Here is a 24,413-nt window from a genome sequence, read left to right as displayed (position 1 = left end):
GGGGTGGCGGGGGGGGTGGGAGAGGATAGGAGCAGGAGTTTGGGATTAGCAGATGCAAACTGGTATATATAGAATGGATAAACAACAAGATCCTACTGTATAGCACAGGGAACTATATTCAATATCCTGTGATAAACCATAATGGAAAGGAATATGAAAAAGAATGTATATATATCTATAATTGAGTCACTTTGGTGTACAGCAGTAATTAATGCAACATTGTAATTCAACTATAATTCAATAAAAAATAAGACACACACACACAAAAACTATCAACAAACAAAATCCAGGACTAGATGGCTTCACAGGCAAATTCTATGAAACATTTAGAGAAGAGTTAACACCTATCATTCTGAAACTATTCCAAAAAACTGCAGGAGGAGGAACACTAGCAAACTTATTCCATGAGGCCACCATCACCCTCATACCAAAACCAGACAAAGATACCACAAGAAAATTACAGGCCAGTATCACTGATGAGCATAGATGCGAAAATCCTCAACAAAATACTAGCAAACTGAATCCAACAATACATTAAAAGGACGATACACCATGATCAAATGGGATTTATCCCAGGGTTGCAAGGATTTTTCAATATCCACAAATCGATCAGTGACGAACAAACACTATATGATCATCTCAATAGATGCAGAAAAAGCTTTTGACAAAATTCAACACCCATTTATGATAAAACCTCTACAGAAAGTGGGTACAGAGGGAACCTACCTCAACATAATAAAGGCCATCTATGACAAACCCACAGCTAACATCATACTCAACAGTGAAAAGCTGAAAGCGTTACCTCTTAGATCAGGAACAAGACAAGGATGTGCACTCTCACCACTTTTATACAACATTGCTGTGGATAGGACTTCCAAAACTATCAGAGAAGAAAAAGATATAAAAGGAATCCAAACTGGAAAAGAAGTAAAACTGTCACTGTTTGCAGATGACATGATACTATACGTAGAAAATCCTTAAGATGCTACCAGAAAACTTACTAGAGCTCATCCATGAATTCAGTAAAGGTGCAGGGTACAAAATTAATACACAGAAATCTCTTGCATCCCTATACACTAACAATGAAAGATCAGAAAGAGAAATTAAGGAAACAATCCCATTTACCATTACATCAAAAAAATAAAATACCTAGGAATAAACCTACCTAAGGAGGCAAAAGACCTGTACTCTGAAAACTATAAGATGCTGATAAAAAGAAACAAGATGACACAAACAGATGGAAAGATATACCATGTTTTTGGATTGGAAGAATCAATATTGTCAAAATGACTATACTACCCAAGGAAATGTACAGATTCAATGCAATCCCTAACAAATCACCAGTGGCATTTTTCACACGACTAGAAGAAAAAAAATTTTAATTTGTACGGAAACATAAAAGACCCTGAAAAGCCAAAGCAAGCATGAGAAAGAAAAACGCAACTGGAGGGACTTCCCTGGTGGCACAGTGGTTAATAATCCACCTGCCAATGCAGGGGACACAGGTTCGAGCCCTGCTCCAGGAAAATCCCACATGCCACGGTGCAACTAAGCCCATGTGCCACAACTACTGAGCCTGCGCTCTAGAGCCCACGAGCCACAACTACTGAAGCCTCCGTGCCTAAAGTCTGTGCTCCGCAACAAGAGAAGCCACCGCGATGAGACGCCTACGCACCACAACAAAGAGTAGCCCCCACTCACCACAACTAGAGAAAGCCCGCTCACTGCAACGAAGACCCAATGCAGCCAAATAAATAAATTAATTAAATTTAAAAATTAAAAAAAAAAAAAGAAAAAGAAAAACGGAACTGGAGCACTCAGACTCCCTGACTTCAGACTATACTACAAAACTACAATAATCAAAACAGTATGGTACTGGCACAAAAACAGAAATATAGTTCAATGAACAGGAAAGCCCAGAAATAAACCCACGCCCCTATGGTCAATTAATCTACAACAAAGGAGCAAGAATATACAATGGAGAAAAGACAGTCTCTTTACCAAGTGGTGCTGGGAAAAGCGGACAGTTACATGTAAATGAATGAGATTAGAACATTCTCTAACACCATACACAAAAATAAACTCAAAATGGATTAAAGACCTAAATGTAAGGCCAGATACTATAAAACTCTTAGAGAAAAACATAGGCAGAACACTCTGACATAAATTGCAGTAGTATCTTTTTAGATCCACCTCCTACAGTAATGAAAATTTTAAAAATTAAAAAAACAAATGGGACCTAATTAAACTTAAAAGCTTTTGCACAGCAAAGGAAACCATAAACAAAATGATAAGACAACCCACAGAATGGGAGAAGACATTTGCCAATGAAGCAACCGACAAGGGATTAATCTCCAAAATATACAAACAGCTCATGCAGCTCAAACAACCCAATCAAAAAATGGGCAGAATATTTAAATAGACACTTCTCCAAAGACATACAGATGGCCAACAGGCACATGAAAAGATGCTCAACTTTGCTAGTTTTTAGAGAAATGCAAATCAAAACTACAATGAGATATCACCTCACACCAGTCAGAATGGCCATCATCAAAATGTCTATAAACAGGGCTTCCCTGGTAGCACGGTGGTTAAGAATCCGCCTGCCAATGCAGGGGACACGGGTTCGAGCCCTGGTCCGGGAAGATCCCACATGCTGCGGAGCAACTAAGCCCCCATGCGCCACAACTACTGAGCCTGTGCTCTAGAACCTGCAAGCCACAACCACTGAAGCCCGCACACCTAGAGGCCATGATCCGCAACAAGAGAAGCCACTGCAATGAGAAGCCTGTGCACCACAACGAAGAGTAGCCCCCACTCTCTGCAACTACAGAAAGCCCACGTGGAGCAACAAAGACCCAACTCAGCCAAAAATAAAATAAATAAGTTAAAAAAAAATTCCTTTAAAAACACTGTCTATAAACAATAAATGCTGGAGAGTGTGTGGAGAAAAGGGAACCCTCCTACACTGTTGGTGGGAATGTAAATTGGTTCAACCACTATGGAGAAGAGTGTGGACGTTCCTTAAAAAACTAAAAATAGAACTACCATATGATCTAGCAACCACACTCCTGGGCATATATCCAGAGAAAACCATAGTTCGAAAAGATATATGCACCTCAATGTTCACTGCAGCACTATTTACAATAGCCAGGACATGGAAGCGACTGAAATGTCCATCAACAGAGGAATGGATAAAGAAGATGTGTTACATATATACAATGGAATATTACTCAGCCATAAAAAACAACAATATAATGCCATTTGCAGCAACATGGATGCAACTAGGGAAGATCATAACTAAGTAAAATAAGTCAGACAGAAAAAGACAAATATCTTATGATGTCACTTATATGCGGAATCTAAAAAAAATGATACAAATGAAATAATTTACAAAACAGAAACAGACTCACAGAGTTTGAAAACAAACTTATGAAAGGGGAAAGGTGGGGGGAGGGATAAAATTAGGAGTTTGGGATTAACATATGCACACTACCATATATAAAATAGATAATCAACAAGGACACACTGTTTGGCATAGGGAACTCTACTCAATGATGTGTAATAACCTATATGGGAAAAAAATCTGAAAAAGAATGGATATGTGTATATGTACAACTGAATCCCTTTGCTGTATACCTGAAACTAACACAACATTGTATATCAACTATACTCTAACATAAAATAAAAATTAAATTAAAAAAAATGTTTCTTCTTACACTACGAATTATGGAATAGCAAGCAAAAAGAAAGGAATTTCAATCTGAGAATCTTAACTTTATAAAATCTTCCCAATTGTAGCCTCCCTTAGAGCAGTTTCCTAATATGAACCTAACATGAATTACAAAAACAGGCAAATCAGAAAAAAAAAAAAAAAGACTTACGGTTTAGGAGATTCCAGTTTTCACTTTTCATGTCTTCCAGTTGTTGTTTAAGTAGTTTATTTTGCGCCTCAAGCTCCAGCTTCCCTTCTTTCAGTAGTGAATAGTTGCTCATCTCTTTAACCTTCTTGCTCAGCATGTGGTTTTGCTTTGTTAATGCCAAACACTGAGCTTTGACAGACTCCAACTGAAGCTGGAATTGGAAAAGGAAAACTTGTATTTGAACAGTGACTTTACAGGACTGCAGAGGTCAATGCTGGCAGGCTGCTCTCAGCTGGGCAGCATAATTTAATTACGGTCGCTTGACTGAAGTGTGGTTCTCTTCGACTAGACAACCCTAACTACGACTTCTGCCCTGGAGCTGGGGATGGCGCAAGCTCATCCAACTCGATTTACGCAGAACCCTGTCCTACAAAGCAAGCCCCTCGGATTATCACCCCATTTTCCAGATGCAACTAAGGACCCAAAAGCCATCACAGAGTTAATAATGTGTCTATTTTTTAATATGAAAAGGTAAGATAGATACCAATAACATGCTGTGAGGTGCTTTCCTTTTCTTAGTCTAATATATCTCATGTTTGGAGACACGAGCCTATAAAGTTCTCAAACAAGTCATCACAGTTGCAAAAATAAATTTTATATACAGAACGTATTTTAAGTTCCTGAAGGTCCAGTCCTGTCCTTTGGATAGCAAGCACACAAATGGACAGTAAAAAAGTAACAGTATCATGTGAAAAATGCCTCTCATTTTGCTTTAATCTGTGAGATCCTGATGTAGTGATAAGAATTTTCACCTGCTGCTGAGGGAAAGGGAGAAGAGGCTGAGTAGATACTAGTATACACCAGCCACCTGCTATGGGCCAGGCGCAGTAAACCAGCTCACTGAAGTCCCTCAACAACCATGGGATGTGGGCAATATCCCAGAGTTTACGGAGAAGGGATCTGAGGTCACAGATCTTGCCCAGAGGCACACAAGCAGTGAGGGAGACACAAAGGATTCAAGGACGACTCTGGGCCCCAAAGGACATGCTCTTTCTATGCTTCTCTAGGAGACTAAGATTGAAATAAGGAACTACTGAATTAAGTTCAGCCGTCACCCTCTGAGTCATATAATAAACAGTCCAAACATACCAAGAGGATAACTCGAGATAAATTATGTATGACTGAAGCTAAAATTTCCTGTGTTGTCTCACAACTATTTCAAAAAAAACCAATAGGCTTAACAATTACCTCAAGTTCTTTCACACGATTTACAGAACGATCCAGTTCTTCCTTTTTAAAATTAAGAGTCGCAATCTCCTCTTGGAAATGTATAGCTTTTTCTGAAAGACAGAGCCAACCAACTAAACATCATAAAGTTTTCCCAGTGAGCACAAAAATCATTTAATCACTTATAGCCACTATGTGACCTAATGACCATTATTTCATCATCTAAAATAGCAGAGGGAATTCCCTGGCAGCCCAGAGGTTAGGACTCGGCGTTTTTACTGCCGAGGGTGCGGGTTTGATCCTTGGTCGGGAAACTAAGATCCCGCAAGCTGTGTGGCACACTAAAACACACACACACACACACACACACACACACACAAATGTAAAATAGCAGATATTTGGGTCAAAAAAAAAAGTCAGCGAGCAAGTAAGTAAGCCCCATTACTCAATAGGTGATGGGAAGTCGGTTGTAATGGTCATACACGTGGTGAACCTCCTGCTACACAAGTCACCAGAGTTACACCATCTGCACAGAGTGCGGGGCCCTTATGCCGATGGCTCTGAACTTCCTTAAAGACAAAGACTGCTCTGTAAGACTGGAGCTATTTGTAGTTATTATTTTGTCATTTTCACTTCATCTAACACAAGTCTCTATAGATATATCATCAGAAAAATCACATGCTGACTACAGGACGGTACTAATTCCTCAAGAGGTATTAGTCTCAGCAAGATAGTTGCAAAGGAGCAGCCACACACACTGGGTGACCTTCTGATGGGTATCAAGTACCCAGCCCTGGTTCACGCCCAAGAATCCATTTGAAATGCCCACCAAAAGTCCTTGTCACAGGTTGGTTCCTAAAAATATACTGAAATGTAAAATGTCTGAAAGATCGAAAAACTACCCAACTTTCCTAGTCTTGGGGTAATACATATAAGAGTTTAGGAGGTTATATGTCAAGTTTAAATATCATGAAGCATAAATATATATTAGAAGAGAAATAAGAAACCAGGTCACAGAGGACAGAGAAGTTAAAATTTTCCCTAAGTAAAAAGTGAAATCTCTCGTGGCTTAGAGTAATATTAACCGATGGCAATAAGCTGCTGCCGCCTTCCTGCCATCACAGATTTATTCATCAAAATATATTGAAATAAAGTTGAATAAAATTCTACCGATAAATTACTGATCTTTGAGAATATACAAAAGGTTAAACATGAAGGTTTGCAAAAACATAGTGAAAGATGGTGATTTTTTTTTCATTTTGTAAAATTAAAAGGACAAAAAATGTGTCAGTTTATACTAACAATGAAGTGGAAGGTACATACTTTCTGGATTACAGAACAGACCCAACTTAGGAAGCTGATAACCTGCATCGAAACTGAGAAGTACAGCTTTTTTCCCCCCAAGGGTCACCTTTATTCTTCCTCTTATCTTCAATCAATCTATTAGTTCTAGCGACGCAGTCCTCCTTCAGTTCAAGTTGATACCTGAGAATCAGAAGGATGGAAAATGAGTTCCTGGTCACCTCCCTAGACAGACTGCTATCAGTGCCTGAGCTTATCTATGGCACCAGGGCACCAAAGGGCACTGAACAGGACAACGCATGAACTTCAAGGTCACTCAGTACTAAGGCCAGGGATTCGAATCCTGGCTATAAAAGGTCCAGTAAAATCCTGCTGCAATCCTGTAAACTCAAGCACAAAATACAGGGTTGTGTTATCGAGGTTACAGACGGCACTGTTTCTCAGTTGGTGTCTGCTGACCCAAGGAAGTAAATTTAGTTACTTTTACACTGTACACAACAGACTCTAAATCCCAAAGGATAACAAGTCAGTCACTTCCAATCCACCTATCCTGCCTCCCTACCCCCAAGCAGGATAAGAACTTTTCCCCTCAGGAACTGAGCACAGTACTGAGAGCCACTGCCAACAGAATTATATACGGATTGGCGATACCAAAAGGCACGTTTTCATGGAATTCTACTATCTCCACCAGCTATTACCAGCTGACTTTCTGGTTCAGAGATGAGAGAAAGGAAAGAAGCACTCCTGTGGTGAATATCCTCCAAACCCCAACAATTGCCAAAGTCATAATGAGGACACCCACGGCCAGACAAAGACATCAATACCTAACAGTTCCCTACTCCATGGCTATGTCAAGCTAACATACACACTTTTATTCATTTATTCCTAGAAGTTTAACAACTACAGATTCTTCAGAGCTTACTGCTGTATTTTAGAGGAGCGGACATAAAATATGTGGATGAAGTCTGTATCATGTCAAAACTGATACACGGAAAACTGCTATATTTTTTATTAGAATTATTTTAAAGAATAACCTCAAAAACCCTTTGAAGGTACTAAGTAATGGGCTATCAATGCCAAATTATGGACAAAGTAGTAAAGAGAGGCCGATGATTAAGAAATACCCAGAGCTGCTGAGTTGAGTCATCTCTCTGCTATGAATTCACTGACTCAATAAACAATTAACTGAACACTTATTTTGTGCCAGACGTTACACTGAGCACTGGAGAGAAAAGTTACCGTATATGGGCTTAATGGCTCTGCACTAAGATACTATTCACCAGAACACAGCAAAACCCAGACTAGAGGAAAGCCATAGTATCAGAGTTGTCCGTATTTTCCTTTTCCTATATCATTTTTTGCTTTATATAGTTAATTCTAGTTTCTTTCTTTTGATTCTGGCATTTGCAGAATCTTGAAGGAATACAGATCGACAAATACTATAACCAATAAGCAGAATAATTCATAAATCATTAGACATCCCCATCTTAATGGCAGTATGAGTGGGGTAGAGGAAAAGATAAAAGTGACTATAATTCCCATTTTATAGCTTTTCAGCAAGTTACAAGGTACCCTAAGAAATTCAAGCAAATCACAGGCCCTCAATAAATACTAGAGGAGAGACAAGAGTGAACAGAGGATGCCATTCTCTGTACTGTATCTTTTTTTTTTTTTTTTTTTTGTACTGTATCTTTTTAAAACCATCTTAACTCAAATACTCATGGGAAAGGCTTGACTGGTCAATGAAAACACATTTTTTTTAAATACTGGATTTTGCCATAAAATATTAGTCTTATCTACTTCATTAGTGTTGCTGTGTTTCCATCAACTTAATTCAAACATGATACTTTTTGTTAAAGACGCCAAACAATTACTTTAGGAGTTCGTTCTTGAGCTTTAGGTCATAGGCCTCCTCAATACTCTTTATATTCAGCTCCCGCCTCCTAAGCCCGTCAGTCATGCTTTTGTTTTCTTCTTCTTGTAGCCTCTGGGCCCTGAAATTAGCAAAAACAGATACGGCAAATCAGAAAACTGTAATACTTGAAGTGAAGAATTTAGGCGGAGAAGATACCGTGTGTTTTTGGCTCCACAGACTCAAACTGTTACGTGACCGTCACGCTGTGGGGAGTAGATGCAAAGAGCCAGAGGCCTCCCACCTCTTTTATGGGCTGACCTAGTGATGATGGATCTGAACTAGCAAACGGAGCTCTACGGTGGCACCTGGCTGGCGGGAGTGGGAAAGTGCCAAAACCAAAGTGGTTTCTCACAGGAGATGGTTCACACTTAAAAAAAAAAAAAAAAGGTCATAAGTGCTAAGTAGCCATAATCAATTCAGGGGTGAAAGAATGATGTTTTTAGTTACAAAGCTACAAACCAAACTTCAGCTAGTGCACTTAAGTGCTTGTTTCTTCTATAATATTGTTTCTAACTGAGATTTAATTGACTAGCCCATAGCTATTAAAGACAGAAGATTCGTTCTGGCATTTCATAGTCTACTAATTCAATACGGAAAAGTAAATACTGAAAAGAGAGCAAAAGATCGATGGATCAATCAGAAAGTCCCAACACCGAAGAAAGGCATGGTCTTCCTGGTGAGGCCTTAAATCAAGCACAAAATCAATTCCAGAGCCTGGGAACTGGGTTCACAGGGACTTAGATCAAGCCATAATGAGAAGTGCTAGGGAACCCAGACTATCCCAAGCAAAGGATAAAAGCTCTGTGTCTTAGCTCCCTCTGCTGGTTCATCTGTACACAAAGGAGCAGTAAACCAGTACGTTTATTTAGCTTACATACTATGCTTAGAAGGGAGGAGGAGGAAGAGGGGAAGAGGCGGTAAATAAGTGATTACATAATCATGAACCATCTATACCCAAACTGTGTTCCTTTTCTCTCTTATGATCAATTTACCTCTTTGGTATTGCCAAAAAGAGAGTAAGGTTGGCAGAGAGAAGAAATCAAACGAACCGAGCCTACATAAATGAGAAAACAACATCAGTGAAGATGAAGACAAATCCTTTAATGAAAGAAAGTTCCTGGAGTATCTGTGAGTGCCAATTAATGGCACATACCAAATGGGAAAGAAGGCTTATTCCATAAACTATAAAACTGCTGAGCTTGCTATGAATCCCAGGTAAGAAGTGAAGAATGAAACGCTGGTGAGCACTTGGAAAAAGCAACACACACACATCACAAGAAATACTTTCACCCAGTACAAGTCAACTCAGGGCCACTGTGTTTCCCTTTTTTGCCAGGAGAGCAGGTCAGTGTGGCAGGTCTGGCTCTCTGGAATTCAGTTACTACACGCACATGAAACTGAGATCTGAATGGCTGAACATAAATGCGAAACGTATGATCTTTTAAAGCATTATTCGCTTCTGCAAATCATTTGTCCCGTCTCACTGAAGCCTGACGACGGTGTCTCCTTCTGCTTTCATCCCAGTGTCTAATATTTCAAAAGTGAAACCATCGTCCCTGTTTCTCTTAACTTGTGCCTTTTGAAGTTAGGTGCTATCACCTTTACAACCAAGAACTCTACTTTGCAGCTAATATTAGACTATGTAGACATTTTTAGTAGTTCTTTTGCATCTCATTCATTCTGAATGTCCAAAATGAATACACATTACTTACAATTCAAAAGCTTCAATTCTTTGCTTCAGATCAGCTTCTCTGTCTCTCAGCAAATCTATATCTTTTAGCAGAAGCTGCCTTTGAGTATAAATTTCTTTTGTTTCATTCTGTAGAGGAAAGTATTAATTTTTAGCAAGCGAGCTAAAGAAAACAAAAGGGATTTGAACTAATACCCTGCTTCCTAAATTCCAGAAAGCAAAGTACGGACACTTAGAGGAACAATTTCACTCTCAAGAGGTTCCAATGTGAGGTATATGTTTTGCCTTTTCTTCCACAAAAATTTACTCCCTCCTCCCCCAAGGACTGTTAAGCCACATTACCCTATATTCCTAACATCCCTTGTCTCGTTATTTTATTACTGAATTAACCTCTCAGACACTTACAAAATTTCGCTAAGTTCTTCAGCAAGAAAAAATGAAACAAAATGTGCATTCAGCAATAAAACTTAAAAGAATCCCCATATTTCCATCGCTGTCTCAAAGTTTCAATTCAGAGGTCATTCTGGCTCAGTCAGCAAGCTCGCCTGATGTCCCGAATGAATGGCCACACTTCCATGTATGTGTTCCCTGAGCAAGGGTTTCCTGAACACCTGTCACATGTCCAAGGGCACACTGGGAGCTGGATACACAATGATGGACAGATATAGGACAGTCCCCACCTTTAAAAAAACTCACAGTTTAGTCAGGGAAAGAGAGACAAACCAACAGTCACACTATATTGTGATGATTTCACAACCAAAGTACATCAAGACTCGACAGCACGAACAAAGCCCAAAGGACTCCATCAGTGGGGGTCAGGAAAGGCGTCACGAGGACGTGACACTCCGGCTGGAGTTTGAAGGACTGGACGGTTGTATCAGGCAGAGAAGGGGAGGGGCATTCCAGGTGGTGCAATCAAGGCACGGTGCTCTTCACAAGGATGGCTACCTTCGCTAGTGCCCCTCAGAGAATCAGGTGACTAAACGAGGGTTCGAGTCTGTTAACTGGTTGATCTCATCTAGTCAGTCATCTATCTTTTAATTTCATTGACGTATAGTTGATTTACAATGCTGTGTTAATTTCTGCTGTACAGCAAAGTGACTCAGTTATACAAATACATATTCTTTTTCATATTCTTTTCCATTATGGTTTATCACAGGGATATTGAATACAGTTCCCTGTGCTCTACAGTAGGACCATTGTTTACCAATTCTGTAATAGTTTGCACCTGCTAATCCCAAACTCCCACTCCATCCCCCCCCCCTCGGGGACCACCAATCTATGCTCTATGTCCCTGATTTTGTTTCTGTTTCATAGATAGGTTCATTTGTGCCATATTTTAGATTCCTCATGTAAGTGATATCATATGCTATTTGTCTTTCTCTTTCTTAGTCAGTCACCTATCTTGAAGATGATGCTGTTAGCATAAACATAATCCTAGCTTCTCAAACACCTGTGCCTCCAACATTTATTTTATAGCTAAGTGAGCCCGATTCCCAGAACTGCTATATAACACTTGTAGAGGGGGTACAATTACCATGAAATAACTGGGTCTTATTGTGAAGCTCTAAGCAAGGGTGGACGCTGGGAGGAAGCCTTCTACTTTTAACAGAACTTCCTGATAGAAGCTCCCGCTGTCCATAGGAAACAAGGCCTCAGATCCAGCCTGGTCTAAGACATGCCCTTGGCAAAGGAACCTCTTTTTCCCAAAGCAATGGATCCAACAATCCCTCCCGACACGCCCTCCCGCCACTTGGCGACCTCTCCACCTCCCGTCCAGCCACCTTCCTGTGGGACAAGATCAAACGGCCACATGGATGACCCTGGCAGCCCTGGACGCCTCCACTCCGGGGACCTCACCTCTGCCCCCATGGCAGCACGCTGTGCTTTGTTTCCAGTCTTGATCTGAAACCTCCACCTGCAACTCTGTCCTCCTGGCCCATCCTTCTTCTTCCACCCATGGGAATCCCCAGACCTGCTTCGCGATGTCTTCCAGACGGCCACGTCACCCTCCCTGCTGCCCTATATTAGCCTCCTCCTGGGCTGCCTTCCCCACCCCACCCAACCCCAATGTCTTCCACGAAATGGGCTGCGTTTCCAAAGCCAAAGAAATTCGGCGCTCTCAAGCTCCTCTCCCCGAGCACCTCTATCCTTCCGCCCTCACCGACACTACACATCGTCCCGAGAGCTGCACCAGAGCCATTGCAAGCACTGGATTTGGTCTACTGCCATTCCAGGCTGCCCACCTCAGCTGGGCCCTCAACGTAGCTCAGGCAGCCCCGTCTGCTTCCCAGGGCTGCTCTTCCTTTCCTGCAAGCGGCCCTTCCACACCTCGGATCCTCTCCCCCGGCTGCTACCGAAGCCTCAAATCTGCCGCTTCTTTGGTACGAGTTTCTCCCACTCCCAGCATGGATGGTCCCATCCCTGGTCCTTTCCCTCCAGCCATCTCAGAGGAAGGGTGTCTGCACATCCTTTCCAAGCCCCATGCTTCTACGTGCGCTCTTGACCCCAGTCCCTACTTGGGAAACGGCCCAGAAATAGCCACCGGGTAAATGATTTTAGAATATTACCTCCTGGTGCTTTTGAATTCTCTTAAGGGTCATCTTTTCCCGAGAAATCAGGGCTTCAGATTTTGCTTGACAAGCTCTCTCAAATTCGTTCCGCAACTCAGCTAATTCCTTCTCACACTTTCTTTTCTCTTCCGTTTTAATTTTCGCTATTTCAGTATCTTTAAAATACTTCAGCTGCCAATTGATGACAAATAATTGTAAATGCCAATAACTACACTAAAGAAACAGTAACATTCTCTCTTCACTGTCGGGTTTAACATTAGTGCTGCCTAAATATATTTAGTCTTAATTTGTCTTTATGTTTCGTCTCATTCACTGTACTTATAGGGTGCATTCAAAAGTCATAAAGAAATGACATCATCTGGAAAGAGAAATAACATGCACAGCAGTATAGTATCACATTCATTAGTAAAGATTCTAGTTATTTCCCCACATACCTAAGACGAAGACATTAAAAGACAAGCGAAAACATCACTCTTGGTAATAACAAGATAAATCTTACCTTTTGACTCATTTCTGCCCGTAGCTGCTGTTCAATTTCTCTCTTATATTCGTTTAACTTGATTTCTAAAGATTCTAACTTTGGATGCTGAGGGTAAGCACCTGCAAACTCATCGTCAATAAGCTGAAGCTTCTCAGCTATCAAAAAACAACACAGGAAAGGAGGTTAGAGAAACGTGGGCAGGTGAGCAAGAGGCCAGAGCTCTGTTCAAACACAAAGAGTGCACTTAAGGGAAAGTGCAAGGATGTCTGCAATTTACTTGGTAATGCATCAGAAACGTGAGAGAGCTTAATGGACGGACAGGTAAGTGGTCAAGCAAGCGTAACGCAAATTTCATGGCAGACGTGAGGTGTACGCGTGTGTGCTGCAAAACTGTGCCAACTTTTCTGAATGTCTGAGAATCCTCATCATAAAATGTCAGGGGAAAAGAAAACAAAAAGTACAGTTCAAGTCAGAAAACACTGGCATCTCTTTCCAGTGTCTAAATGCCATGGGAGAGAGCTCTTCATTGGACTTTGGTTAAAGCTGACTCACTTTCAAAACACTGACCTTAAGATGAATCAAAGATCATGTGTTTCAACTCCTCCTCTCCACAGAAGAGGAAACAGACACCCATACGGTTGAAGTGACGTTCAGACGGCTAAGCAACTCTATACTGGCATCAGTGGGGCTAAAGCCAGGTCTATAATTGCCTCGCATTCTGGCACTCTTCCCAGCAGACCTGCAGCCCTCAAACCAACTGTGGATTTGAAACCAACCACACAGCACACTGCAAACCTGGCCCTCGCGTACAATCTCAATCATGTGTAACACCAATACCACCAAAAAGCAGGCATAGGAAGAAAAGGCTGGCAGAAGCAAATTAAAATATTGGCAGGAATGTCTCTGGGTCGACAAAACTTTCCATCTACTTTTCTGGATTTTCCAAATGCTCTGGACTGTCCAATGCAGGCCACTAGCCGCATTTAGCCATACTGAGTACTTGGAATGTGACCAGTTCAAAATGAGATGTACTCTAAGTGTAAAAGACACACCAGATACCAAGGACTGAGTACAAAAAAATAACCGTAAAATATCTCATTAATATTTTTCATATTGATTTCATGTTGGAATAATATTTTAGACATACTAAGTTATATAAAATATGTTACCAAAACAAATTTCACCTGTTTCTTCTTACCTTTTCTACTTTGGCTACTAGAAAATTTTTATTACACATGTGGCTCATATTATTGAACAGAACTGCTGTAGAATAAGCATGTTCTATGTTTCTAATGGAATAAAACCTACACCTAAATAAATGAAAGGCGTAGTCATACAGTACTGTCTTTACAAGTTATGAACTTATCTTTTTACAAGTTAAAGGCACTAGTGCAGTTTAAGAGTAAGGAAGGGCCAAGAAATCGATTAACCATATCCTATTAGCCAGCTGTTTCCCTTCTCTCCTGAGCACACAACTCAAGGGCAGGATGGTATTACAGAAAGCCTGCACAGCAGAAAAGCTCTGGATCACGGACCAGAAAACTTGGACTCTATTATCAGTTCTGACCCAGACTTGGCATTGCCAAGTTGCTCTTCCTCTGGTGACCTCAGTTTTCTCAACTTATAAAATGAAGGGATGGCCCACTGACTTCTCTAGTTCTCTGCAATGCAAGTAATCTAAGATCTTCTCAGTTTAGTGGCTATAAAGTTAGATGAGACACAGGGAAGAACCTCCCAGTCAAGAGGGGTTCAACCCAACAGACAAGGAAGTGAGCCTTTGGATCCCCACAAGATTTGGAAAGCGTGGCCTTGGCGGTCATGAAGGGAGGAGCAGCCCTGGAGAGCAGTTCCTGGTCCCTCCCAGCAGTGATCCCGGAAAAAATGAGCGCCCCTGCCGCCAGCAGCCTGCATCCCTCCCAGTCAAGCAACAAATACATAATACGGTACATCAGGCCATCTCCTTCATTCAAAAGAGAAAACGGAAGAAGTGAAATTATGGAAGACCATAATTACCAAGGGAGTCTTTGACGGGAAATGTTGAAGTTGTCTGAGTTCCCATACTGCAACTCTCTTTAGCCTGATGATATTCTGCCAATTCTTTCAGAAACTGCATAAGAAAACCTAAAAGACACAACGTGTATAGTTTCGTTTCACAACTTTCTTTCATTCAACTGTTGCTCAATCACTGTTTATGCAATCTTGGTTTTATAACATTATCTTTTTTACATCATGTATCTTTTAAGAATAATTTCTGAGGAAAGGCACTTCCAAGCATGATACAGAAACCTACAAGCAATAAGGAGAAATATTCATCAAACATGCAAATTAAGAGCTTATATGTGGCGTGAAATAGCAAAGTCAAAAGACAAATGATACACTGGAAACAGCTACTTGGCATAATACAGAGACAGAACTAATTTTCATAAACATCAAAGAGTTTTTACAAATCAGTACGAAAACAGAAAAACAGGGCAAGACATGGACAAAGTTCACAGAAAAAAATGTTGAATAAACATGAACAAAATTATAAATAAATGCAAATTAATACTACAACAGAAAGATTGTATTTTCCCAATAAGCGTATTACCAAAGTTTTAATCTTAGCACCCTAAGTGTCAGCAAGGGAGCGGGGAAGCAGGCGTGCTCTTTCACTTGGGAGGGAAATTTGTCCGTGTTTATGGATATTCAAAATGCAAGTGCCCTTTCACCTAGTCATTCCACCTCTCTGAATTTACACAGCTATACTTTCCCAAAAGGGTGTAGCACCGCACGCCGCATGCTTCTAATGGCAAAAACCAAGCGATGAAACAATAAAATCTCCATCAACAGGGGGTTAATTAAATACATTCTAAAAAATAATTAGTCCAAGTACACAGCTAGAGAAAGATATATTGGTGGATAAAGCAAATTGCACAACAGTATCTATGATATGATCCCATGTATGAGTATATGTTTTAATTACATATAGACTTTGACACCTGTCAACTAAATTCTGGTAGGATAAACAAGACACTCTTCGTTCTAGTTATCAGCAGAAAGTGAAATTAGAGAATATGAACAGAAATTCCTACTCTTCTTTCACTTCATACCCTTCTGAATAGTTCAAAAAATTTTTTTCTTTTTGACCACGCCGTGCAGCTTGTGAGATCTTAGTTCCCCGACCAGGGATCAAACCCAGGCCCCTGGGAGTGGAAGCACAAAGTCCTAACCACTGGACCGCCAGGAAATTCGCTGAAATTTTTTTTTTTTTTTTAAGTCATGAGTATAAATTTTAGAAGTTTTCACTTTCTTGGAACAGATGAATGGACTTCTGCATCAGCCAAGTTAAGGGCTTATTTTCCTTTTCCACTGAAGATGCTACAATATACTGTTTTCTTAAATCAAAGTATAGTTGATTGACAATGTTGTGTTAATTTCTGCTGTACAGCAAAGTGATTCAGTTATACATATATACACTTTTTTAAATTTTCTTTTCCTTTATGGTTTATCATAGGATACTGAATATAGTTCCCTGTGCTGTACAGTAGGGCCTTGTTGTTTATCCACTCCATATATAATAGCTCACATCTGCTCACCCCAGCCTCCCACTCCATCCCTCTCCCATCCCCTCTCCCCCGTGGTAACCACAAGTCTGTTCCCTATGTCTGTGAGTCTGTTTCATACATAGGTTCATTTGTGTCATATTTTAGAGTCCACATATAAGTGATATCATACAATATACTCTCTTTTACTTCCCCTACTGCAGATATAAACTCTGTTCTTTCATACTCATTGCCTTGCAACTCTTCTGTCTCATCCACCCTCTTCTTCTGACCCTTTCCTATCAGCCTGTTCTCACCTCATCCCTTCCTGCTGTCATGCTGAGGCCAGATCTTGGCTCCCTCTATGGACAAAGGTCAATGTTTGGCAGAAATCTTCAAGATCCTGCAGGAGGTCATCTTTGGCGGTGTGCCCTTCCACCGCAGCATTTCTAACGCTGGTGCCTTTTTCCAGTTCTGCAGTGCTTTCCGCAGGCCCCTAAATAGTTCCACTTCCCCTCTCTCCCCTCCACACTCCCACCCAAGAAGGATACGTCTAGTCTCCACCTCTATCCAGTCATTTATTTATATCAGTATGGACTCCTGTTTCATACCTTGGTAATTATAATTCATGTGTAATTCTACAACTCACTGATAAAACCCGCTCTTTTATTTTGTTGCTCCAATTGTTCCAGCTTTGGCCTCTGGGAGCACTTTCATCGTGGGTTTTTGTCTTAAGCACTTCCTTAGGTTCTGCACTGAAAGGGGCTCCAGGCTCATCTTGTACAGTCTCTGCTCCACTCCTGGAATCAACCGCTGCTCCAAGGAGCCCTGGTTCCTATTATTATGGAATGGTATTAGAAACCGAATCTTAGTACTGCAAACTGGGCTCGAGGTGTGCTCACTGCAACTGGGGTGTCACTGCTTCCAGCCCCTCAGCCTAGACAGCGAGGAAATACGAATGTACACTAACCTGTGTACACAAACATACCTATAAATATCTCTCTGTATCATCTGTCTCTATATTAAGCTAAACGTGAGTTCACACTAATGTCTCCACCTGAGCCGTTACCACATGGACCATCCTAGCCTCCTCCCCTTGTTTACCTGTAAATTCCCGCTCCAGCAGTGAACACCTGGCTCCCGCCATCTTCTACCCACTTACTTAATTGTTCAATTCCAGCACACGTGTATCATGGTCTCACAATTGTTAGCCAGCACTCCCATGAGAAATAACTCTCACCTTGAATACACAGCCTATGTACAGTTCCTTCTGCCTTTCGTCTTAGTCGTCATTCTTTCCAATGTCAGATAGCTCAGCATATTTTTCCCCACCCCCTGCAGTGAGGTTACTACAGTTAGATTGTTTTGTCAGTCCGCATTCCATCCTGAGATCACCTGACCTCCTAAATCTGCATACATGAAGGCTTGTTCTTTGTACAGTTCTACAGGTTTTAGGCAAATGTCTATATCATACCATTACAGGTATCGTAAGAATACTTTCACCACCCTAAAAAAGATCCTGTGCTTCACCTCTTCAACCTCCTACCCCTTCCCTCCAAATCCCTAGCAACCACTGATGTGTTTACTATCACTACAGCTTTGCCTTTTCCAGAATGTCACATATATGGAATCATATAGCACGTAGCCTTTTCAGACAGGCTTCTTACATTAACAATACACATTTGTGATTCATTTATCTCTTTGCATGGCTTGGTAGCTCATTCCTCTTAGCTGAATAGTATTTCCCTGTCTGGAAGTACCACAGCTTGTTTATCCATTCAGCTACCAAATAACATCTTGGTTGTTCCCAATTTCTGGCAATTATGAATAAAGTTGCTACAAACATTCACGTGCAGGTGTCTGTGTGGACTTAAGTTTTCAAGTCACTTGGGTAAATTTGGATTGTATGGTAAGACTATGTTTAGTTTTGTAAGAAACCACCAAACTGGGCTTCCCTGGTGGCGAAGTGGTTAAGAATCCGCCCGCCAACGCAGGGGACATGGGTTCGAGCCCTTGTCTGGGAGGATCCCACATGCCGCGGAGCAACTAAGCCCGAGAGCCACAACTACTGAGCCTGCGTGCCGCAACTGCTGAAGCCTGCACGGCGCCTACAGCCCATGCTCCACAACAAGAGAAGCCACCACAATGAGAAGCCAGTGCACCACAACGAAGAGTGGCCCCTGCTCGCCACAACTAGAGAGAGCCCACACGCAGCAACGAAGACCCAATGCAGCCAAAAATAAATAAATTTATTAAAAAAAAAGAAACCACCAAACTATCTCCCCAGGTGGCTGTACCATTTTGTATTCCCACTAGCAATGAGGGACAGTTCCTATTGCTCCACATCCTTACCAGCATTTAGTGCTGAAGGTGTTCTGGATTTTGGCCATGTTATCTCATTTTTGTTTTAATTTGCATGTCTCTAACAAATAACGTGCAGCATCTTTTCATATGCTTATTTGCCAACTGTATATATCTTCTTTGGAGAGCTATCTGTTCAGATCCTTTGCCCATTTTTTAACTGACTTGTCTCTTTAGTGTTGAGTTTTCAGAGTGCTTTGTGTATTTTTGATGCAAGTCCTTTACTGGATGTCTTTCGCCAATACCCTCTCCCAGTCTGTAATTTGCCTTTTCACTCTTTCATAGAGCAGACGTTTTTAAATTTTAATAAAGTCTAACTGGTCTATTTTTTCTTTCATGTATCATGCTTTTGGTATTATATCTCATCGCCAAACAGCAGGTCACAAAGATTTTCTATGTTTTCTTCCAGAAGTTTTATAGTTTTGTGTTTTACATTTAGATATATGATTCATTTTCAGTTAATTTTTGTGTAAGGTCTGTGTCCAGGTTCATATCTGTGCATATGAATGTCCAACTGTTCCAGCACCACTTGCTGAAAAGACTATATTTCCTCCATTGAATTGCCTGTGTTAAAGGCTAGTTGACTATGTTTGTGTAGACCTATTTCTGGGCTCTCTATTCTGTCCCACTGATCGATCTATCTATCTATCTATCTATCTATCTATCTATCTATCTATCTATCTATCTATCTATCTATCTATTCTTTTGCCAATCACAGGCAAGGATTTTAACTTCCAGAAAGAAAAGAGCCAGTGTCCAAATTCTTTGGCCAGCTATTTTCTGGGTATCATTATCTTTGAAAGGAAAAATGAGGGGTGGGAAGGATGTGTGAGTGGAATCTAGGGGAAAAGTACTGTAACCATTCAGCAGATCAGCACCCTCAAAGTATAGACACAGTAAGATAAAACCAAAGACCTCTGTCAGGGAATACACAACAGTTAGGTACAAAACATCTTCTTACATGTTTTCTGATGGTCTCAATGTCTTAATGGAGAGCCACCAATTTTTAAATCATTTCATTTTAACAGTAGCTGCTTTACTGTTAGCCAAGAATTCTATCCAAATTATGTCATTAGGATGCATGACATGTCTGCAACTCAGTTTTTCTGAGTTTCAGAAATTTTACTAGGATGCTGGGTAAAGCTGGTAAGAGATGTTAGCCAGATGTCTTTCTGAACTAGAAAGATTTAAAGAGTGCTTAAAGGTGAAAAGCTATTTTTAATAGTATAAATACCTATAAATAAATGGATTATTTCTTAATATACCTTCAAGCCCTAAATTCCTTTCTGAAATAGTTACACTACAGACAGCAGCTATTTACTTAGAACTGTGCTGTCCAACGTGACAGCCACTAGTCACGTGTAGCTACTTAAATTAAAATCTCAGTTCCTCAGTCACACTAGCTACATTTCAAATGCTCAATAGCCCCATGTGGCTAGTGGCTACCGTATCGGGCAACACACATACAGACATTCCCATCACAGAGTTACACGAAACAGCACGGCCACAGAATCTACAACCTAGGATCACCTACCATCCTCAACTTCAGTAAGGATGACCTACTTTGCAGGTGATCTAGAATGTCTTGTGATCCAAACATTATACATAGGATGGATAAACAACAAGGTCCTACTATAGAGCACAGGGAACTGTATCCAATTATCCTGTGATAAACCATATGGAAAAGAATATGAAAAAGAATGTACATGTATGTATAACGGAATCACTTAGCTGTACAGGAGAAATTAACAACATTGTAGGTCAACTATACTTCAATAATACAGTAAAATAAAAACAGAATGTCTTTTGATCCAATTTACTTATCCTCTGCTAACATTACTCCCGGGAGACCAGGCAGTTAAGTCACAGAATAATGACTGGCAGAAAGTAGGTACTCAAGTGTTCGCCAAATGGCAAGGCCTGAATTAATGTCCCAGCAGGGAGGGTAGCAATGCCGGCAACAGACAAAATCAAGGAGCACACTAACACAAAAAGGCCATTACATGATGTTACGGATTTTTTGGAAAAGATCTAAATAACAACTATGCGTTACAGGCAAGTTACCAGCTTATGTTCATACTACCAAGTCCATCATCAAGTCCAGCCTGTGGCCTGTCACCCACAGCAGTTGTAAAGGGAAAAAACCTCAGCCTCCCTCCTTCTGTGTAGGGAAAAACCCACCTCTTCCCTCCCATCTCTCCCCTCCCTGTGAGCCCCTTGACTTTTACACAGAACACTTCACAACACTTACTCCCGACTCTCACGGTGACCCAGCGTGTGGGGCTTTTCCCTCACATCAAGCCGTTCTCCGCGACACCAGATGGGTGGCCCACACTTGAACTCAATTCTGACACTGTCCACCTGGAGGCAGCATTCGACCCCGTGGGTTAAGGGCCTCAGTCCCACACTGACCACCCCTGGCCACCATACCTATACATCCTTCAGATGCCAGTCACATGCCCAGGCTGGCACCTGTGCTTCTGAGCAACTGGCTATACACAGGGGTTCCCACAACCTCCTCCGTGGGCTTCATTAACGTACCAGAACAGCTCACAAAACTCAGGGAAACACTTTCTTACGTTTACCAGTTTATTAAAGGATATGATAGGGGGCTTCCCTGGTGGTGCAGTGGTTGAGAATCCGCCTGCCAATGCAGGGGACATGGGTTCAAGCCCTGGTCCGGGAAGATCCCACATGCCGCGGAGCAACTAAGCCTGTGTGCCACAACTATTGAGCCTGCGCTCTAGAGCCCATGAGCCACAACTACTGAGCCCGCGTGCCGCAACCTGAAGCCCGCGTGCCTAGAGCCTGTGCTCCACAATGAGAAGCCACCACAACGAGAAGCCCGCACACCGCAACGAAGAGTAGCCCCCGCTCACCGCAACTAGAGAAAGCCCATGCGCAGCAGCGAAGACCCAACACAGCCAAAAATAAATAAATAAAATAAATAAATTTATATATATAAAAAGGGATATGATAAAGGATACAGTTGAACAGCTAAACAGAAGAGATACACAGGGCGAGGTACATGTGGGAAGGAGCCCGGAGCTTCTATGCCCTCTCCAGGTGTGCCAATCTCCTAGCACCTCCATGTGTTCACCAACCTGGAAGCTCTCCGAACCCCATACTTTTGGGATTTATGGAGGCTTCATCACACATTCATGATCGATTATTCACAAAAATGATCGATTATTCATTTTCAGTCCTCCTCCCTTCAATAGAATGGGGAGCAAAGCTGAAAATCTCAAGCTTCTAATCATGGCTTGGTCTTTCCAGTGACCAGCCTCATCCAGGAGCCATCCAGGGACCCGCGTAGCGTTGGCTCATTCGAACACAAGACACTCCTATCACCCAGGAAATTACAAGGGTTTCAGGAGACCTCTGTCAAGAATGGAGGTCAAAGACCAATACTAGAACAAGATATGCTCCTTGTGTTCTTATCACTTAGGACATTACAAGGATTTTGGGAGCTGTGTGCCAGGAGCTGGGGGCAGAGATCAATATATACATTTTCTATTATCTCAGAGTAGTTATGGACTCTTTGAAGGTTATTATCAAGGCCAAAATTAAAGCAATTTATCAGGCCTATATAAACAAAAAAAAAAGCACACTACTGAACAGATATTTCATTCTTTAAGCCAATATTAATACAATACTCTATATATTGTACTTAGGGGCATATCTAGGATACAAAGATAGTGGCCTAAACGTTATTTGTTTTTGTTTTGGAAATGTTCCAAACAGTGGGTATCTCTACAAAGACCAACTTTCAATCCATTTGTAGGGCTCTTGATGCTGTCTCTAGTTTTCTCATTTGAGTAATAGCGATTTTAAAAGGTTAAAATTTGGGGGAAAGGATCCACATTTGTAAAACAGATGAATTGTTCTATTTAAAAAGGTATTGTCAGCAAGGAAAAAAGTCAAATGATTCAATTCAAATTCCCTATTCTTCCACCTGAAAATTATTAGTTTCATACTTTTATACAAAACAATACATAACAAAAATGTTCCTATTCTCTACAAAGATGAAGGCTCCTACCTTTTTGGTTTTCTTTGTCAAATCCTGAAATCTGTTAAAAGAAAATATTTTACCTTTATTCAACTATTCCGTTATTATTAACAAACCAAAGCAGGTTATAAAAACGAAACAATCCTACCAGTGATTTGTACAGACTGGATTCAGGGTTGATTTTAATGAGCTGTAATAGATCCTGCATAGTAAATACCTTAAAAAAAAAAAAAAAGTACACAGATTTTAACATCAATGTGTAAGTGATATATTCAGAAACATCCCAATTTAAGACTAAAAATCATGGTTCAGACTAAATAAGATTATAACTATGCTAATAATGTAACACGTAAGCTTTCTTATATTAAGTTACAATAAACGCTGCAGTCAAAAGGATAAAATTTTTCTCTTGATCACGTAATTAACCTCCAAATAATTCACATCAAAGATGATGTGCCTAACAGAAATAACAGAAATGGTTAATGCCTTACAGATAAGAAACACTCAAACATCTGAGGCACCAATGAATATATGAGTGCATTCCAGGGTCTTTCAATTGCAATGACATTTTTAAATTACTATTGCTTCAAAATGTAAATAAACTGAGTTTGTACTATCTTTACAACTACAAAATGTTTAACACTATCTTAGATACACATGTGGTCAAAGAGTTTGAGTATTCTTAGTAAACAATACATACTACAGAAATACATGCTGTGTCTACCCTCAGAACATTGATACAATCTACAATTAGTTTTCCATTAAAGAATATTCTGCACAGTATTTTAGAGTATAGAAATCTTTAAGTGTATGAACTAGATAATCACTGCTATAACCACATAATTGACATTATTCATTCTAGGAGCAAAATTGTGAAATGTAATTAGAAAGTTAGATAGAAGGATCAACAAAGAATTCCTAATACTGGTAAAATTTGATTGTTAATGAATAAATACAGCATATTTAAATTTTAAGTTTTTCCAATAATAACACTGCTGTTCTCTTAAAACAGCTGAATACCACACTTGTGGACAATTATGGCCAAGATAAAGAGTGAAAACATAGGGACAGCCCCAGGAGTCAACCCTAATGTAAACTATGGACTTCAGGTGATAATGGTGTGCCAAGGCAGGTTCACCGAACATACAAATGCTGATAGCCGGGGAGGCCTGCACGTGTGGGGTTAGGGAGCAGAAGGGCAATAGGGAAAGTGTGCCATATCTGCCTTTAAAATAACCAAGCGTGACTAGTATGTTCAGTGGTTGGTGGAAAGATAGTGACAATCATTAGGAAAGTGGTAAAAGGTGTTGTAGTATTTAAGAACTCCACAGGTTTTCAAAAGTTACTTATCCCTCACTTCTCTTATGTCATCACAAAGACGACAAATATCTGAAGAGACTGTAGCATACTGAAGACGGCACACTGTAGCTCTAGATTTACTGCCCTGTATTGCCACTTACCAATCATGTGA

At 40.7% G+C, this 24,413-nt stretch overlaps 1 protein-coding gene across 6 annotated transcripts in view; it reads right to left on the bottom strand.

The window, feature by feature from the left end:
* The window catches only part of OFD1 (OFD1 centriole and centriolar satellite protein), a 63,034-nt gene that overhangs the window by 33,074 nt on the left and 5,547 nt on the right, over positions 1-24,413 (bottom strand). For 4 of the 6 annotated variants that reach the window (XM_082375507.1, XM_082375509.1, XM_082375505.1 and 1 more), the window contains exons 4-13: positions 23,091-23,159; positions 22,973-23,003; positions 15,065-15,172; positions 13,070-13,206; positions 12,568-12,741; positions 10,020-10,126; positions 8,267-8,386; positions 6,502-6,575; positions 5,112-5,203; positions 3,885-4,074 (exon numbers count right to left, since the gene is read on the bottom strand). In XM_082375507.1, the coding sequence (XP_082231633.1) occupies positions 3,885-4,074; positions 5,112-5,203; positions 6,502-6,575; positions 8,267-8,386; positions 10,020-10,126; positions 12,568-12,741; positions 13,070-13,206; positions 15,065-15,172; positions 22,973-23,003; positions 23,091-23,159 (1,102 nt within the window). The remainder of the gene's footprint in view (positions 1-3,884; positions 4,075-5,111; positions 5,204-6,501; positions 6,576-8,266; positions 8,387-10,019; positions 10,127-12,567; positions 12,742-13,069; positions 13,207-15,064; positions 15,173-22,972; positions 23,004-23,090; positions 23,160-24,413) is intronic. The other 2 variants (XM_082375508.1, XM_082375510.1) reach the window with 2 other exon arrangements.

The sequence above is a fragment of the Balaenoptera borealis genome, assembly GCF_965194805.1.
Source record: "Balaenoptera borealis genome assembly, chromosome: X".
Classification (NCBI taxonomy): Eukaryota; Metazoa; Chordata; class Mammalia; order Artiodactyla; family Balaenopteridae; genus Balaenoptera; species Balaenoptera borealis.
Note: the sequence above shows the minus strand (reverse complement) of the source record. Positions and strands in the feature narration are given on the sequence as shown.